This window comes from Talpa occidentalis, unplaced genomic scaffold, assembly GCF_014898055.3.
Source record: "Talpa occidentalis isolate TD23 unplaced genomic scaffold, MPIMG_talOcc4v2.1 talOcc4.14, whole genome shotgun sequence".
In the NCBI taxonomy this organism is placed as follows: Eukaryota; Metazoa; Chordata; class Mammalia; order Eulipotyphla; family Talpidae; genus Talpa; species Talpa occidentalis.
In genome coordinates, this window is record NW_023601433.1 from 85,277,064 (window position 1) to 85,295,178 (window position 18,115).

General features: G+C 55.7%; 1 protein-coding gene across 5 annotated transcripts in view; it reads right to left on the reverse strand.

Annotated features, from left to right (window-relative positions):
- Positions 1–4,281: 4,281 nt before the first annotated feature.
- The window catches only part of CUX2 (cut like homeobox 2), a 234,547-nt gene continuing 220,713 nt past the window's right edge, over positions 4,282–18,115 (reverse strand). For all 5 annotated transcript variants that reach the window (XM_054695336.1, XM_054695335.1, XM_054695334.1 and 2 more), the window contains 6 exons: positions 15,673–16,451; positions 14,870–15,029; positions 12,273–12,542; positions 11,110–11,298; positions 9,256–9,529; positions 4,282–5,997 (listed from right to left, as the gene is read on the reverse strand). In XM_054695336.1, the coding sequence (XP_054551311.1) occupies positions 5,208–5,997; positions 9,256–9,529; positions 11,110–11,298; positions 12,273–12,542; positions 14,870–15,029; positions 15,673–16,451 (2,462 nt within the window). In that variant the 3' untranslated portion in view covers positions 4,282–5,207. The remainder of the gene's footprint in view (positions 5,998–9,255; positions 9,530–11,109; positions 11,299–12,272; positions 12,543–14,869; positions 15,030–15,672; positions 16,452–18,115) is intronic.

Sequence of the window (18,115 nt, forward strand, 5' to 3'; positions counted from 1 at the left end):
GAACCCAACAGCACCTGACTAGGCCAAGACACCAGGAATATTTGCTTCCCACTCTTTCGACAACCTTCTTCCCATGACCTGGCACGCCAACAACGCTAAATTTACTGAACCTATGATGTCTGGTCTTCACCCCAGGGATTTGGGATCAGTAGGTTGGGGCAGAGCCAGGAAAGCTGCATTTTGAGTAGGCGACGAGGGATTGTTGGACCACAGCTGAGGAAATGCTCGTTTAGGGGCTTCCCTGGTGGCGCAAGGGGTTAAGAAGCAGCACTATGAAGCAACCCGCAGCCTCTGCAGCATGAGTTCGATCCTGGCCAGGGAGTAACCCACATGGCGCAGCAGACCTCTCCTGACTCGCCTGCTGCTCCCCTCAGCAGTGTATTTCCGTCAACCCGCCTGTTCTGCTCCCCCCTCTGTCTCTGGTGAATCCTCTCACCCCCTACATTTCTGGCCTGTACCCCAGTTCTTGTATACATAAATCAATCTTTAAAAAAATAAAAAAAGAAATGCTCATTTAACCTTCAAAGATACTCACAAGGCCGTGTGTAACCAGCCTCCAAGATGGCCGCGACGGCCCTGCCTCCTTGTGTCCACAGCCTGGCGCACAGTCCCCTCCTGCACTAAACCAGGCTGCCCGTGTGGCAAGAGAACACTGTGGAGGCCACAGGGGCGCTTCCCAAGCTAGGTTCTAGAAGACACTACGGCCTCTGCCTGGGTCCTTAGCTGCCATGTTGTAAGGACGCTCAAGCAGGCCTGGCGGAGGTCCCATCAGTAGCCAGCACTGCTCGCCAGCCACATGAGAGCCCACCTTGGAGGGGGTCCTCCAGCCCGCCCAACCTTTGGATGACCGCAGCCTTGGCCGACAGCTAACCTGCAAGACCCAGGAACCGGAACTCCTAGTCAAACATCACCAAATTCCTGGCCTGCAGAGATGGCTTTTTGTTTTAAGCCACTAAGCCTTGGTGTCCATAGATGCTATTATGATCACATCCATTTGACACTAAGGAAACGGAGTCTCACGGAAGCGCCCTCTGGCTTCCTGAGCGTGGAGTCTCAAACCCAGGCCAGGCTGAGCTCAAAGCCAGGGCCTTTAACAACTGTGGCCTGGGGGCTGGAGAGGGTCACACACATTAAAAATATCCGCTGCTTTAGCCCAGTCATTGTGGCAGGTGGGGCTACCTACCTGGGGTTAGGCGTGACCTTGGTCAAGGTCATAGAGGTCAGTTCCCTGCCTGGATCCCACGGCTTGGGTTTGAAGGGGGTGACTTCAGCTTCCAGGGACCTGCAAATGGAGCCAGGTTTCCATAGCAACACACACTAAGCCCTGGCTATGGGGAGCTTGGCCTTTAGAATCTCTCATGGTCACCGATCAGCCAGGTGAGGTCTGGCTTGGTCATTCACGAGGAGGTGATGGGAGGCAGCTCACCTTTCCCCATGTTCTTGTCCTTGTCCCATATCTTGCCTGCTATTTCTCCTGTCCGCCTCTCCCGCTTTTCTTCTAACTCCCATTGGCTTTCAGGTGTCAGCAGAGATGCCTCCTCCAGGAAGCCTTCCTGGACCTCACTACTCGAGCTCTCATGGTCCCCGCTGGAGTCCCCAGTTCAGCTCTGTACTCTGAACTGCCCCTGATCTAAGCCTACCACTTCCTGCCAGGCCCTCCCTGTTTTCCTTCTCATTCCTCCTGGTCGTTCCACTCCCTGCTCTCCTGTGGCCCCTAGTTCAGAACTCTGAATTTCTGTGTTTTTTTCCTGCAGGTCCCTTTCCTACGGGCCTGCAGACAGTGTCAACACCAAAGCTGATGGCCCACATAGAGCTCCGGTGGGCAGAGGCTGGGGTCCCTGCTTCTGCAAGTCCTCAGGTGGGCTGTGTCTGGGTGCTGCTGCCTCCTCACCTCCCCCCATCTACATCATGGGGCCACCCCCTGGGGATTTCAGACTCTGACCTTCTCTGGCGCAACAAATCCAGGGCCCCAAGGGTCTGTTCTTGGCTTTACTTGATTTCTTATAACTACTTTACAAGGAAAGTACCGTTACTATCACCCCCACATTGCAGCTTGGAAAACTGGGGCACAGAGCAGTTTAGGCACTTGCCCAAGGTCACACAGCTTCAGAGGTCGTGCCAGGACCAAAAGCTGGTTTCTCAGCTGACTCCCAGCCTTCTCCCCATGCGCAAATGCCAGGCTGCCTGAATCTCTCCCTTCATGGGCCACCTCAGGACCTTCGGGGCTAATGGGGACCCCGGCCCTTCCTCGCTGCTACCCTGCCCGCTGCCCAGGCCTCCCAGGGGCCCTCCTGCAGGGTTGGGAGTGACAAGTCCTCCTGACCCAGGAGGAGGGTTAGTTCCCACTGCAAGGACCAGCGGAAAAACGGGCAAGGGGAAGCTTTTCCAGAGGAAGAGGAAAGGCCTGTCTTGGGACGCCACGTGGCTTCGGCTCATGGCTGAGTAACGCTTAACGCCGCCTCAGGACACGCAAGTTACTGGTCAAGCCCTCCGGCTTGATGCGGAGAGACCCACCAGCCAGGTGGGGGAACCCAGCCCACTCATCTAGTGAAACCGCGGGGTGCTCATGGGCACTGGCTCTCAGGAGTTTCACACGCGACTGCTCCTCACGACGAAGCCATGAACCCCCATGTATAAGGGGACGAGGCCCTAGTTCTCCAGCTGCGGAAGGGGAGGAGTCGCCGGGCATTTCCCCATAGGAGACTGGGTGGAGGTGGGCACAGCCGTGAGTTGGCTCTCCCAGGGCCCACGGCCACAGATGTGGGGGCGGGGGGTGACCTTGGCTCCTTGGTCCCAGGTCCCAGAGTCTAACCAGCTCATCGCTGCCCTGAGTGGAGAAATGGGTCGCAACCCCTCCATCTTCCTTTGCTGGAATCCACGGCGCACTGGACAACTGAGATGCCCACAGGCCCGGGGCAGGCGGCACAGGGGAGGCAAATCACGGTGGCCTCCAGGGGGCGCCACTCCACAGGCGGCTGGAGCAGGCTGGAAGGCGGGCAGCCAGGCCAGGCTTTGAGGAGAAGCTGGTCAGGACGATTTTTATGTGATGCGGCTTGTAAAACACGCTAAGGGCTCGATCCCACGCCCCAGTCCCCACCCCAGCTCCAGAACAAAGCAACCAGGACACCCAGACATCATCATACAATTCTGTATTGAGCGACGCGTTTACAGAACGTGTTCCTTTTTTCTTTTTTTTTTTAATGTTAAACAAAGTTCATCAATCTCTCATAGAAACGGTTTTGTGGGTTTTTGCTTTGTTTCGACCGTTATGGTGAACCTGACGAAGCTGTTCACGGTCCCCTGGCTTTAAGCACGATGGGATTTCCGTGCTCAGAAGACCATACTAAGTGCTTAATCAAATCCCGCCACCCGAAAGCCAGCCTCAGTTCTCCGAGAAGCGCAGTCTGCGTGTAAGCCCGGGCCCCACTGTGGTGTGGGTTTTGACAGTAAAAAGTGGTGCGTCCCCCCCACAGTTGCCTTAATTGCGACAGGGCGGTGGTGGCTCGAAGATGTTACGTTTGCTCCAGATTTGATGACTCTGAAAATTGGTCACGGTTTCCTATTGTCAAAATATAAAAATACCTTCCTCTGGATAAAAATGTATACAGTGGAAAACTCTTCAATGCATAGCCTGGGTGTGTGGAAAAGGAGGTTTTCCTGCGGGGTTTGCCTTGTCGCTCTTCGAGTGGTGTGGGGCTGCAGCCGGGGCCGGGCAGGCGGGCTGGGGGTTCTGGAAGAGCCCTTGGCTGTTCCCTTCGGTCGCTGGGTTTCGCCTGCCAGTTTCAAGAAGCTGGCTGCATCCTTGAAACCCCTGCCTGCCATCTCTGCCCCTGGCACTGGACTGGCATCGATGAAGGCCATGTTTTCACCGTCATTCTGGATTCAGCTGGGGTGTCACCCAATTCAACCTTCCCTCAGAGAGTTTGGAAAAAAAAACAAAACCGAGAGAGACTCCACAATCAACAGGGCAGTTGATCCTGCCCACCTGGGAACTCTCCCCTTAGAACCACGGTGCTGGAGGAGGGGCTCCTCTGGGATGGGGGTTGTCTTTGCTCCCCAGAGGTCCTGCACCGGGGGGCAGGAGGGCGGGCTGGATCCGGGGAGTCTGCAGACAGGCTGCGTGAACTCCCCCGTCGCGCTTTGCAGACCCGGAGCTGCGGGCAACCCCTGCGACCGCATCGGGGTGGACTGGACAGAGGTGGCGGGACGGGGCGCTGGGGCTCTGGACAGATGACTCCCTTGGTGCTGGGCGCCTGTGCGATGGCCAACGTGATGGCCAACGCGGCTTTCTGAAAACACGCGGTCCTGTCTGCGATGCCCATGCGGGTGCCGGCGGGGGGCGTCCTGCGCCCGGGCCGCGACTCAGGTTGGGCCACGCGGTCACCCTGGCCCGAGCGCCCACCAGCCTGCAGTTGCCTGCCCCCCACGCCTGGCTTTCCAAAGGCTCTGGGAACGCACCTGGTCTGCAGGTGGATGGGTGGACACGTGGCCGCGGGGCCCAGGGCTTCAGGCGATCGGAAGGACGGCGCGGCCCTCGATGCTCTGCGTTCTCAAGGCCGCCCAAGAGCCCCCCAGAGTGAAGCACCCCCAAGGGCATCGAGGCTTTTCATTTAGAGTCTTTCGGACTTTCTCCTTTCGGCACGGTTTCCGGGAGGGCAGTCGCCAAACGCTGTCTCACAGACGTGGGGGAAAAAACCTCGGTTCAAAGGTGATCTAAGTTTTGGTCAATCTTAGAGTGTTTTGTGATGGCTTTGAGCAATTGTCTTCTTTTAATCTCATCTAGTGGCAAAAACGACACAACTTCAGTGTATACTTCGCAACAGTTGTGACAGCATCCTGATTTTATAACTCTCTGTAATATCAAAACAGCATCGGCTGGGAATAAATTCCAAAGGATCCTTTATTAAAATATCTAAAAGAGGTCTATAAATATTTATTTTTCTAAAAGAGTTTGGAGTTTTTGGGTGAAAAGGTGGCGCCCGTGGCTTCTGCTGCTGGAGCGGGGCCAGGCTGGAGGCGGCATGCTGCCCTGGCGAGGGGCACCCCTGCCCTCCAGCGTCGAAGCAGGAGATCACAAGAGAGGGGCCGGCGCAGCGCTGCTGTCCACCCCGGTGGCTCAGTTCCTCCCGCCCTCACCCGGCCTGCCTGGGAGGGAGCGAGGGAGGGGAGGTGGCCACCCAGGGTGCCCCCCGGCCCCTCGCCCGCCTTCAGAACTCCCACTCCAGGGCCTCCTCCCGATTGGCTGCCCGCTCGAGCCGGTAGATGATGCTGTTCAAGTTGGCCATCTTCTCGTGCCGCCGCTGCAAGTTGGGGTTCACCTTGGTGTTGGGGTGCAAGGCCCCGGCTGTGTCGGCAGTGGGGCTGGCACTCGGCACTTTGGCTGGGGGGCCGCCGGGTGGGGATGGGGAGATGGGGGCCGAGGAGGAGGGCACAGGTGACACAGACATCATGAGGCCTGGGGAGGAGGCGGCCGAGGGGGAGTTCAGAGACACCTCCAGGCTGCAGCGTGAGGACTCTGAAGCCGACTTAAAACTTAGAGGGTCTGGGTGTAGCCGCTCCCCCCCCTCGCTCTCCCGGGGGTGCTGTAGCAAGGGGCAGTCTGGGGTGGGCCCACCTGGAAGGAGGAGCCCCGAGGCTGCTTTGGGGAGTCCATCGTTGTTCCCCGGGGGGTCGGGAGGCGGCTCTTTTGGGGAACCCAGGCCTTTATCCAGCTCCCCTGAGTCCTGCGGCTGGCTGCCGGCCTCCTCGGTCTGCTCCTGCTTAATCCGCACTTGGGCCTTCTCCTGGGCGGCCAGGGCTGCGGCGCTCTCCTCAGGGCCCTCGAGAAGCTCCAGTTCTTTCACGGTAGGTTTCTGGTCCTCGACCTCAGAGTCGGGGCTCTTCGGTGTGGGGTCCGGGTGGGAGTGGCTTGGCGGGAGGACTCCAGGACCCCCACTGGAGTCAAGGTCTGGTTCATCCTGGGTCCCCTCCACCAACATCTCCCGGCGCATCCGGGACCTGGGGCAGAGATGGTGGTGAGCAAGGGGCTGGACGGGGGCCCTACCAGCCCAGGACTCAGTCCAGAGAACAGCTCTAGACTCCACCCGCTCCCCTGGGGGTTCATAAGCACTAAACTTCTTCACATGCAGCATCTTGGTAAGTCCATTCAACAACCCTACAAGGTGGGTGCTGTTTGTTATCTGCGCCCCACAGAGGAGGGGACAAGGCTGAGAGATGTTGAGTGACTTGCCCCAAGTCACACAGTCAGTAAGCGGAAGTGTCAGGACTTGAACTCAGGACTGCGGGATTCCAGAGCTCATGAGCTGGACCTGCGTGGTCCCATATAGTAGCCACATGTGGCTGGAAATGTGGCCCGTCTGAATTGAGAAGTGTGATAAGGTGAAAACACCCACCAGATTTTGAAGGCTTAATACAACAAAAAAGTAAATTAATGTTTTTATATTGATTATGTGCTAAAATAGTTATATATATATACATACACATACACAGGGCTAAATAACATACACTATTACAATTACATTTTTTTAATGGCTCCTAGAATATTTTAAATCACCTATGTGACTCGCAATATATTTCTACTGGACAGCACCATCCCACAGGGTCAAACCTGGATCTAGTATGTGGCAACAACTCCTTGCTTCTTCCCTGGAGAGACTCTTATGCATCAGCACAGAAGGCAGCAAGTGTAATTGTCCAGGTCGCCATGGCACATTGGCAGTGCTGCAGCCAGAACCTGGGAACCCTGAATTGCAGTTCAGAACCTGTTCTCTCTCTAGTTGAACAGCCTCTCTGTTGTCAGCACTGTGTTATGTTCAGAGCAGGATGGGGCGGAAATGGGTCTAACCCCATTTAACATTTTCCTAATAGCCAATGAGGTCCAGAGAGATCAAATGACTTGCCCAAGGTCACAGAGCGATAAGGCTTCCTCAGCACCTTCAATGCTATAGCCCGCTGCCCATTTCTATTAATAATAAAGTACATGTTACTAACATATAACACTAACAACTATAAGTTGTAGTTGCAAACATCACAATAACGGGTCTTATATGTCAGGCGCTGGGCCAAACACTTTTTGCAGATTATTTCATTATTTTCCACAATAACCTGATACAGGGATACCAGTCTCATCACCATCACTGAAGAAACAAGGCTTGGAGAGGCACAGGCACCGTCACAGTCAGAGCTAGCAAGCCATGCAGGCAGGCCCAGAACCCAGCAGTTTGGCTACATTCTCCAGCCTCCCCCACTTCCTATCCAAGTCCATCCCAGGATCCTGAGCCCAGAGGGACTGTGAGGGGGTCCTCTGGCTTTCCCAGTCTTCTAGGGGGACTTCATTGTCCCCTAGCTCCCCCTAGAGGGAAGAGGTAATAGGACCAGGGACATCCCTAGTGGGGTTCACTGAGGTGTGATCTGAGGAAATTTGGGATAGCTCAATACTTGAAGTTCTATTACTAGAACTTCCAAACTGCAGATCAAGTATAAATATGAGGCTACTAGTCATTCACACTTTAGTATAAATTAGACCTTTAAATTCTTGACTCCCAAATCTACAGCAGGGCCTTCCTAGTACTTTTTTCTCAAAATATCCTGTTCTTCACACTTCCCAGAACTCACTGCAGTGTGTACTGATGTATTAATACATGATTCTCATTTAACAGTGACCTTCTTCCTGACTGGTCTATAAGAGATGCTAAGAGCAAGGACTTTGTTTTCTCTTTGGTGCCTAGTACACAGTAGGTAGTCAATAAATACTTGTTAAGTGAAACAAATTTCTTCTATAATTACTGCTCTTTCAGAGTTGTTCCTTTTGGGGGTGGAATTCTCTCTGTCCCTTGGTAAAAACTTCCATTCATCTTTCAAAACCCAGTTCAATGTCACCTCTTCTGTAAAGGCTTCCCCAGGGAGAATTCCCCTTTCTCTCAGTCTCTTATTTCTCTCTCTCTCTCTCTCTCTTTTTTAATAGCATTTATTAGGTTGTTGTGGAATTACCCGGTTCAGTTTTAAGTTCCCTAAGGGCAGGGATGATGGCTTGGAACCCTTGTTTCCCCAGAATGTGGCTAACTGTGCATACATGGCAAATATTTGTTGAGTAAACATGTTGAATAATAGTGAATATGCAGTCCTATGGGGAACAAAAGAGGGAGAGGACAACCTCATTACCTCCCAGGCAGGGAAGAAGGATATGAGGCTTTAAGGAGACATGTCATTTGGCCTTTGGCAGGCTCTGGGTCTGAGCCAGAGGACAAGTCCTATTTTACAGCGTGGTTAAGCCTGCAGTTTTTCCATTCGATCCTCAGTCCAGTCTTGTGGGGTATGAGGTTCCTTATGTGTAAAATAGGAATGAGATTCAGAGAGGGAAAGTGACTTGCCCAGGAACACACAGCTAAGGTGGGACTTGAACTCAGGTCTGTGTGAATGCCCATGGCAGGGCCTCGGAGAGAGGAGGCTTCCAGTCTTCCAGGCACCTTCCTTTCTCCCTGGGGAATCGGAGACCTCTCTATCCCTGGAAAGCATGGAAAGACTTTCTTCTCTGGCACCACATTTTCTGCTCAGGAGGTTTGGTGGGGGCACCTCAGACATGGTCCCTGAAATTCCAAGGGCTCTCGGCTGGCTTCAGGAACCCAGTCAATGCCCCAAGCCAACCCTGGGATGGAACTCCCAGGATGCCCAGCCCACTGCAGGCCAGCAACTCTCCACTCTGGGGACCGGTGCGTGGGGACACAACCACAGAAACAGGAATCACCCACTTACCAAGGGGGTGTCACAGGGGCTTCCTTGGGCCTCAGGAGAGGCCCAGGGCTGCAAATCAGCCTCCACCATAAGGCTCAGTGGTTAGTTAGGGTTGCTCAGCCTGTGCCCCAAACACAGTTCCTGCTCCTTTCTCGAAGGCAGACACAGAACGAGCTGGGTGAAGTCATAACAGAGATAGTGACAAGAATCACATCACACGCCACCACAAGCTATGTGCCAGAATTTCACACAAATAGGTCAGCCCGCTTATCCTCTGGATGACACCGCCAAGCAGACCCTGTCATGGTTTGCGTTTTAGAGGGTAGACGACCGAGGCGCAGGGAGGAGAGAGTGGCTTGCCCGGGCTGGCGATGGTGGGAGGCAAATCCAGACAAATCCACGCACCTAGTAATAGCCTCCCCATCTCCCCGAGGCCACGCAGGGCTCCCTCCAGGCCCCAGGACAGGGTGGGGTCCGGCCCAGACCCTTGTCCACCCTACCAGTGGGCACCCCCAGCGGCCTCACCTGTAATTGTGGAACCAGTTGATGACGGTGTTGGTCTTGAGGTTGAGCTGAAAGGAGAGGAGTTCGATGGTCTGCTGGGAGGGGTAGGGCTCCAGCTGATAGGCCTTGCGCAGCGCCTCCTTCTCCTCGGGCGCCAGCACCACGCGGGGCTTCTTGATTTGCAGGAGGCTCAGGTCCTGGGGCTGCAGGCAGGGGCTGGGGCACTCGGAGCGCGTGGCTGGAGACTCACTGTCTGAGCCGGTGCTGATGAGGCCGTACCTGCGCTTCAGGTAGGCTGGGGCAGGCGGGGGCAGGCTGAGAATGCAGCCTCGGCCAGCCCCCCTCATGGCTCTTTGAGCCCCCAAATTAGGAGCCTGCTCCCAGTGGTATCCTTTCCTCCCCCTCACTGCTTTCCTTCCACATCCTTTCAGGCCCTTTACTGATGTTGGCCTGCCCACACCTGTGGGAGGCCGGAGAGTCTACCTGCCCTGAAGCCTGGTTGTAGCGCCCAGGTGTTAAGGGTTTAAGGCCTCAAGCAGAACCCTCTGCAAAATTCTCTTGCTTGTCAGCATTATCACTGAATTTTACTAGTCTTGCTGGCGGTGGGGTCACAATATTACTTTAACCAACCCAGTAATTGCATAAGGTATCTCAACTCCAAATGGTCCAAATGTGATTTAAAAAAAGGCCACTTTAGAATAAAGATGTAAACCAGGCTCATTTAACCCTCCCAGCAATGCCCTGAGGTACATGCTATCATCAGCTCTTTTTTTTGGTGTGTGTTATACATTAAAAAAAAATTATTTTCAGTTTTTATTGAGGTAACATTGGTTTACGACGCTGTATGATTGAGAGGTCTAGAATCACACCTCTTCGGATGTGTGTTACCACACTGTACCCACTGCCAATCAACCCTTATTTTGTGGTTAAGAAGAGACACAGAGAGGGGAAGTCACGTGCCCAAGGGCACACAGCAGAAGTGCAGCCGTTCACAACTGCAGTTGTCTGAGGTCAACAGCTCTCCTTGGCTGCCTCAAGCGCCCCTCACAGCCTGGCTTGACCCTGAACTGCCCAGGTGTCCAGACTACAGTTTTTCAACTCTATCTCATCTTCCAACTCTGTATCTCCTTAAAAAACAGTGTTTTTACGTCCAGAAATCCCTTATGCACAGCCTGAGACTGGGCAGATGCATGGCAAGTCTCAACACCAGCTCACTTTCCCAGGCACGAGAGATACTATGAGATGATGCCAGAGCCTGCGCTCTCCTTGCTCACTCCCACTGGGGAGAATCATCTCTTCCCTTTGCTGGGTCAATTTTGTACTTTGTGGAGTAGACTCTGGGCGATGGGCGAGGACTGGGGATCACAGGGAGAGAGTGTTTTGAAGAATATGCAATTGGGGTCCTCCCTGGTGGCCTAGGGGTTAAGTCTCAGGGCTATCATCACTGTGGCCTGAGTTTGATCCCTGGCCAGGGAGCTACCCATATGGCACAACAGACCTCTCCTGTCTCCCTGCTGCTCCCCTCAGCAGTGTATTTCAATCTGCCTGTTCTGTTCCCCACTCTGTCTCTGGTGAGTCCTCTCACCCCTGTACCTCTGGCCTGCACCCGAGTTATTCTACACAAAACAGAATGTGCAACTGGGGTTGGCAAAAGACCAGAGCAACAACAGGCAGGTGGAGGGAAGCTGAGATGGGAAACTGGGATTGTCACGGGAACAGCATGTTCAGTTACTTTAACTTTCAATATTATAATTGTTTTCATTTATACTGTCTGGTGGGATTGCGATTTCCACCCCACACCAGGCTGAGACGAACACGGGGGCCTGGGTTTATTTGGGCCACAGCTCGCAGGATCCCGGGGTCCCCGGGGCTCACCTTTCTTCTCCAGCTTCTTCATGTCTCTCAGCTTCTCCACGTTCTGGGGGTCGTTCAGCCACAGCTGCATGCGCACGAAGGGCTCCCGCCCCTTCAGGCTCAGCTTGTGCCAGGGCTTGGGCCGGGACAGCAGGTCAGACACAGAGCCCTGCGTCAGCCCCAGGATGCTCTCCCCAAACAGCCGCTGCCCTGGGGACGGGGAGGGCGCCCTGTTACCCCACTGGGCAGAGACGTCTGCTCCCGGGAGACAGGAGCAGCTGAGACACAGGGAAAGCCCTGTGGTGTCTCCTAACCCAGAGGGGAGACCAGACACACGAGTTACCCAGGGAATCTGGGGGGACCTTTCTGCATGAGAGGCATTAGGAGGGTGGTGGAACAAGACAACTGTCAACTGAAATGCTCTCTTTCACATTGAGAGGTTCATCACTCCTAAGGGAGCCCAGAAATTATCTGCAAACTTCGGGAACAAGTTAGTGCCACCTGGCTCGTCTGTTTCCCATTATCACCCGGAGGATCATCTGACAGATTCTATCAAAATTTCAATATACGCATATCTGACCCAGCATTTCCACTCCCTAGAATTTACCCTCCAGCTGTACCTGCCCAAAGGCACAAAGGTACAGACAGGTGGCTTCAGAGCGGCAGGAACTTAGAAACAACCAAAATGCCTGTGAGTTGCGTAGAAATGTGGGGCACCCGTGGTGTGAAACACTTTGCAACAGTGAAAAGAACCAAGAGATACAGCGGGCCTTGTGTGGGAGGCTGTCACAAAGCAGTATGAATTTTTAAAAAGTCAGCTGCAGGGCAGGATGTGTGCAATTTCATTGATACAGGGGAAAAAAAAAAGCAGAAAGGAGGCGTATGAATATTCGCATTTGTGTTTGGAAAGCGTCAAGATGTGGGCCTGCCCTGGATGGAGACACTGCTGTGGCTGGGATTCTCAGAGGCCTGCAGGAAGGAAGTTTTGAAAGCCGTGGGCTAAGGGTTCTAGGTCCCATCAGGCCTGCGGTCACCGCCCCTGGGGACAAGGTCAGACAGACGCCTCACATGGAGCCGACTGCAGGCTGAGCCCACGGTCCCTGGGACTCAGTGCTGGCACCTTCCTCAAGGGGCGTGGGGCCAGCCAGGGCAGGGGCAGCATCCCCCACTCCCGCCGCCCGTACCTAGGTTGTTGTCCGTGAGGACCTCTTTGACTCTCTTGGTGATAGAGTACGTGTCCAACTCGGGGGACATGGCCACGATCTCCTGGATGCCCCCCGAGGCCTGGCTGCCCGAGAACATCTTCCCGCCCAGCGCGGAGCTGGAGCGCCCCTCTGGCTGCTGGTTCTCCTTGCTGCTCTCCAGCGACAGGCTCAAGGGCTCCTGGGAGCTCTTCTCGGGCTCCGTGGGGCTAGGGGGCGGGGACGGCGAGGACCTCGGCTCGGTGGGGCTGGCTGTGGGCACAGAGCAGAGCAGAGGCGGTTACTGTGCTCTGGCTTGGGCACACACGCGGTTGGCTAGCGCGAAGGGGAAGCGTTAACTTGCCAGCACAGCTCCCTGGCAGACGGCACCTTCAGCACCGCGATCAGAGGGGACATCACTGTCACGGGACAGAGCGATACTTGTTACCTCATGATACAGTGAACTGAGGAGGAGGCAGCGTTGCTTCTGTGATATTCCTGCCCAAAGCCAATGGCCCGATTCTAATTACGAGCCTGGAGGGGTGGGGGGTGCTGGCAGATGTCTGTCAGGAACCCTGATGACGCTTGAGAGGTGCACAATGCAGCTCAAAGCTGGGTGCTGGCCTCACAGCCCCAGGTGGTGAGCGGACCACATCTGGGGTCGTGGAGTCGGGCTGACCTGGCCATAGGTGTGTGACGCTTGAGCTGACATGGACACTGCCCCAGCCGCAGGCAGCCTGGAGAGTGAGGGGCAGGGGGCTGGGCCCGGCTGGAGAACAGAGGGTCTTCCAAGGCACCTGCCTCTTGGAAAACTACCTGCACTCACATCCCCACCCAAAGGGTCAGGTTTCCAGCCAGAGAGGGAGCGGGATGAGGAAGGAGAGGGAGATAAACCCCGAGGTTGTGCCTGAAACCAGCCCCCGCATGCCCTGACCACGCTGGTTTCCAGGCCCTGCTCACAAACTCACTGGAAGATGCAGAACCTGGCTCTGTGGGGAGGGAGATGCTGATGGCCGAGGGCTGGGCGGTCAGGCCTGGTGAGGCCCGAGCAGGAGCGCTGCGCAGCGGGGCTGAGGGAGAAGGGAGCAAGGAGCAGGGTGACAAATGGGTCCGAGTTTGCCCCGATTTTCCTGGTTTTAGTACAGGAAGCCCTAGGGCCACTTCTCAGTCCTGGGCCAGAGGGAGAGCGAGGTGGTGAGGGGGAGAGAGAGCAGAAGTGAAGATGGTGGGGGTGGAGCCGAGGGGCGGGACAGGGAGAGACGGAAGGGGGCAGAGACAGAGCAAGGAAGACAAAGGTGGGAAGCGATAGAGACAAAGTCTGAGATAAAGATGGGGAGAGAGATGGGGCCTCGGGGAGATAGAAAGACCCGTTTTTAGGGTGCAGGGCTTCTTCAACTGCTTGAGAATTCTGAGAAGCCTCAGGCAGAAGTGCCTGGAATACGGATGCCCACTACCGAGGGCATCACTGATGAGGTTGGCTAATGAGGGACTTGGCAGGCAGCTGGCGCAGGGGAGGGCACGCTTCAGCACCCTCCCCCGGCATCCGGCTCATCCCCAACCCGGCAGGCAGCGGGCTTCCTGCCCTGGCTGGCTGCCCAGGGAGGAGGGGCAGAGGACAAATGCAGAGGCAGGTCCAGACCCACCCCCACTGCCGACTTTGAGGAGCTGGTGGGCAATGGATTTGCTTCCCAGCCTCTAGGCTTAGGAAAAGTGGGGGCTGGGGGCCTCCGCTACTTCCAGGCCCTCAGCTACTACTCACATCTCGGCTTCCACAAACCTGGCACTCTGGTCTGTAGTGAGCGGGGGACAAGGTGTGTCTGCCGCTGCACATTATGTTCCTGGTACTATTGCTGTTGATGCCTGATCTGGTTTGTTTATGAGGCTTGGTTTCATCTACACAGACTGCACTTTGCAGATGGGTAAACTGAGGCTGAGCTGAGGTCTCGAGGGACCACCTTGTTGGGACTTTCTCTGGCATCAGTGGGCAGCGTGCTGTTCTCTCCTGAGAGCCGTGCCCCCTCATCCCAATGCAGGGCCTGTGTGGGCACCTCAATAGACCTGCCTGCTGTTGGGGAGGAGCTTGGGTTCCCTAGAGCCCCCCCACAACACTTCCCTCCTCCCCCGGACACTTCCACTCTTGGACTTTGACTTGGGGCAACTCTGAGCCTCAGGTTCCTTCCTCATCCAGGCAAAATTCAGACTCCACGCTGCCTGTGCACCATTAACGAGTGGCCCCAGCTGTCCAAGGCACTGTGTTGAGCATTCTGGGCTGCTGGGTGGCTGGGAAAAGATCGGGATTCTCCGCTGGGGAGTGGAGGGTGGGACTCCACATGTATTTTCTTCTCTTGTTCTAGGCACCCTGACGCCACCTAGAGGTTTGAAAGTAGCACTAGCTGTACCCCACTTGCTGAAGGAAGGATGAGGGGGAGCAGGCAGACCAGCCAGGAGCACAGTGCAGTCTTCCAGGGGAGCAATAATGTTGGGGGGTGGTGCGGATGGAGAGCGGGGCCGTGAAGCCGGAGGCGTGCGCAATGCCAGGATGGGAGGTGCTGGGTGCTGGCAGCGCTCTGCCTGTCCCCCCAGGGCCCGTCCACACTCACCCTGGGAGGCGCTGGGCGGCTGGCCCACAGCCTGGCCGAGCTGGTCTGAGAGCCACAGCTGCATGCGGATGAAGGGCTCCCGCCCCTTCTGGGTCAGCTTGCTCCATGGCTTGGGCCGGGACAGCATGTCACTCACACTGCCCTGTGACAGGCCCAGCACCTGGGGACGGGGCGGCAGCAGGGGGAGGTCACGAGACCCGGGACATTGGCTATCCCCACCCTTCCTCCCCAGACCCTGGGAGGCCATGCTTCGCTCCTGCTCCCTGGGGGCGAGGCAGCCTTCCTTTGCTCTTGATTTCCCTGGAGCCTGCTGGGGGACCCGCCTGCAGTGCCTTCCCCATACCCCTACATGTGAAAATCCTACCTGGACTTTAAGACCCCTCCTCCAGGAAGCCTTCCTGTGCCTCCCACTGAGGTCACTTCTCCCTCTGCTGGGCTTGCCTGACCCTTTGCCTGCTCCTCTGCTAAAGGCAGGGATGGTCTTAAAAAGGACTTAACTGCTGGGCTGAGCCTCAACCCTTTATTGAAAGGACCGCATTAGGGATGGAAGGGCTGGGAGCAGAGCAGAGGGGCTATTTCCCAGCCAGACAGAAGCGTTTCACGGCTTCAGCGCAGGATGGACCCCAGCCTTGCCCGTGGCCCCGTGCCCGGGAGAGACAGGGGCAGGGTTTCAAGGCCGCCTCAGGCCTGTCCTTGCTCATACTCTTCCTTCCCAACCTCAAACAGTGGGGCTGGGCCTCCCTCCTGGGGCCCATAGGCCCCAAAGCCCCAAGCCTCCCGGGACTCCCCAACCCTGTCTTTACCTTTTCCCCGAAGATCCTCTGGCAGATCCCATTCTTGGCCAGCTTCTCCTTGACCTGGCGTGTCAGCTCTAGCGTGTCCACCTCCCGGTACATGTAGAGCTCATACTGCTCGGGGGTCAGGGGCGGCACGGTGGGCTTCAGTGTGCGGGGCACGTAGGCCGGGTAGTAGGCCAGCCGCCCACCGGCAGCCTCAGGGACGCCCCCCTCAGCCTTGAGCTCGCCCACCCTGGGGGGTTCGTCTTCGCCCCCGGCCCCTTCGTCCTCAGGGGCTGGGGCGGCCTCGTCCCCACGGGGCCAGGCCCGTCCATTGGGCTGGCCGGAGTAGCTGGACGAGGAAGACAGTGAGGGTGAGACGGAGGCGTAGGGCCGGCTGAGCAGGCCGCGGTCCGAGGCCCAGTGGTGGTCAAAGTAGCCAGCGTCGCCGATCTCGGACTTGACCTTCCGGATGATGCTCTGCACGAAGGCAGCGGGGGACAGGACCGTGAGTGACGTCTGCGTGGCACTGCTGCTGGTGCCTCCAGTGCCCACACCGCTGTCCTCCTGCTTGACGTGGGTCAGGGCCCCGTTCTGGCTCCCGGCTGCCAGTGAGGGCCGCTCGGGGGGTGAGGGTGGCACGGAGCGGCCCCGGGGGCCGGCCTCCATCTCCAGCAGGGCCTGCTGCTGTGCCTGCATCTCCCGGCGTGCTTGCTCCAGAATGTTCTTGATGGCATCTTCCGAGGTGCTGGTGGAGGCTGAGCCGTTGGCCATGCTCAGTGGGGCCGTGGAGTTCTTGGGCTCACCTGTGGGGAGGAGACAAGGTGGCTGGGGCCCAGCATCCGGGCATGACCTGAAGAGCAAAGATGTTGGCAGCACAGGATTTAGACCAGGCAAATGACAGAGGCCATCTCTCCCCAACAACTGGGATGGGTTAGGTCAATTACAGTCTTTCCACAGGAGGCTGCCATTAGACCTCAGGTGATTTGACGTGGAGAAATTGCCCAGGAAGTACACTAATGTAAAATAAACACTTCTTTATATGCTTTCATCAACCTCTGCAAGTGTTCAAAGACAAGGAAAACCCCCTACAGCACGTAAGAGGCTTCTTCATCTATTTTAATAGCAAGATGAATGGCATGATCCCAAATACTCACGGACATAAGAATGAATAATAAATAGTGGCATGGGCACACAATGGAATACTATACAGCAGTGAAAAGGAACTCACCAGGTAAAACCATGCATGGATTTAAATAACATACTATTTAGTGAAAAAAAGCAAGTTCCACAAGATGAGACACAGTATAAGCTTCTTTCCTTAGAGTTTTAGAACAAGCAAAAAATAAGCAACCTATTATTTAGGGAAGACATGATCTGTGTGAAAGAAGTCAGACACAAGGGCCACAGAGGGGATGATTTCCATTCATACGAAAGGTCCGGAACAAGAAAACCCAAGGACCCAGAAAGCAGACGGGTGGTTACCAGGGATTAGGGGAGGGAGGAGTAGGGAGTGACTGTTAAATAGGTGTGGGGCCTGCTTTGGGGTTGATGAAAATGTTCCGAAACTCCATAGAGGTGGTGGTTACACAACCAGGAATGTGCTAAAGTCACTGAATTGTGAATTTAAAAGTTAATTTTGTTACATGAATTTTACCTCCACTGAGAAAAAAAAGGCAAGTATGTGGCTATTGTGGCGAGCTAAGAAAACACAAGAAGTTAAGATGAAAACGGAACACCCTCTCATCTCTCTCCCAGAGGCAACCACACAAATCAGCCTCTCAGTCTCACGTATTTCTTTCCGATCTGCTTTCTAACTACAGGCCTGGAATGATGAGAAGTGATTGGTGGAGAGCATCTGGTTAGTCTCCACTTAGCAGCAATAGGTGTGTTTTTTCCTATGAGTAAAAGCTTCTCTCTGCAATGGCTGCTACACCGTGGAAGGGGTGGTTTCCGCTTTGCTCGCTTGATCTCCTCTTGCTGGACACTGAGCTTTCCAGTTTGTGCCTGTTGTAAACTACGGCAAAGGCAGCGCGTGGGCACAGTCTTTGCGCCCATTCTGGACATTCCCATTGATTCCCGGGACCGAATTTCTGAGCTAGCAGCCAGGCCCCTTCACCTCCCATGGGGACCAGCGGCTGCTCTCAGCTCAGCCCACCCTTGCATCAGAGTGCGGGCATTTTTCTCTTGCTGAAACTCTTCACAGCCCCTGCCTGGGCAGCCCCGCAGCCATTTGTGCTACCGCTTCCCTCCTCTGCTGCATTCCTTCCGGCCTTCGGCTGGAGGCCTGAACTGCCAGAGGCACCCGGGGCCTCCTGTGGCCTCTGCATGACTGTGCAGGCTGCCCCACCCTCCGCCAGCCTGCCAGCCTCCGTAGTCTAGTCTCTTTAGTGGGGAGAGGTGGATGTTTCTCGTGGTTCTAGTTACCACAATATCTTGTCTCGTCCACATTTGCAACCTATGTCAAGCA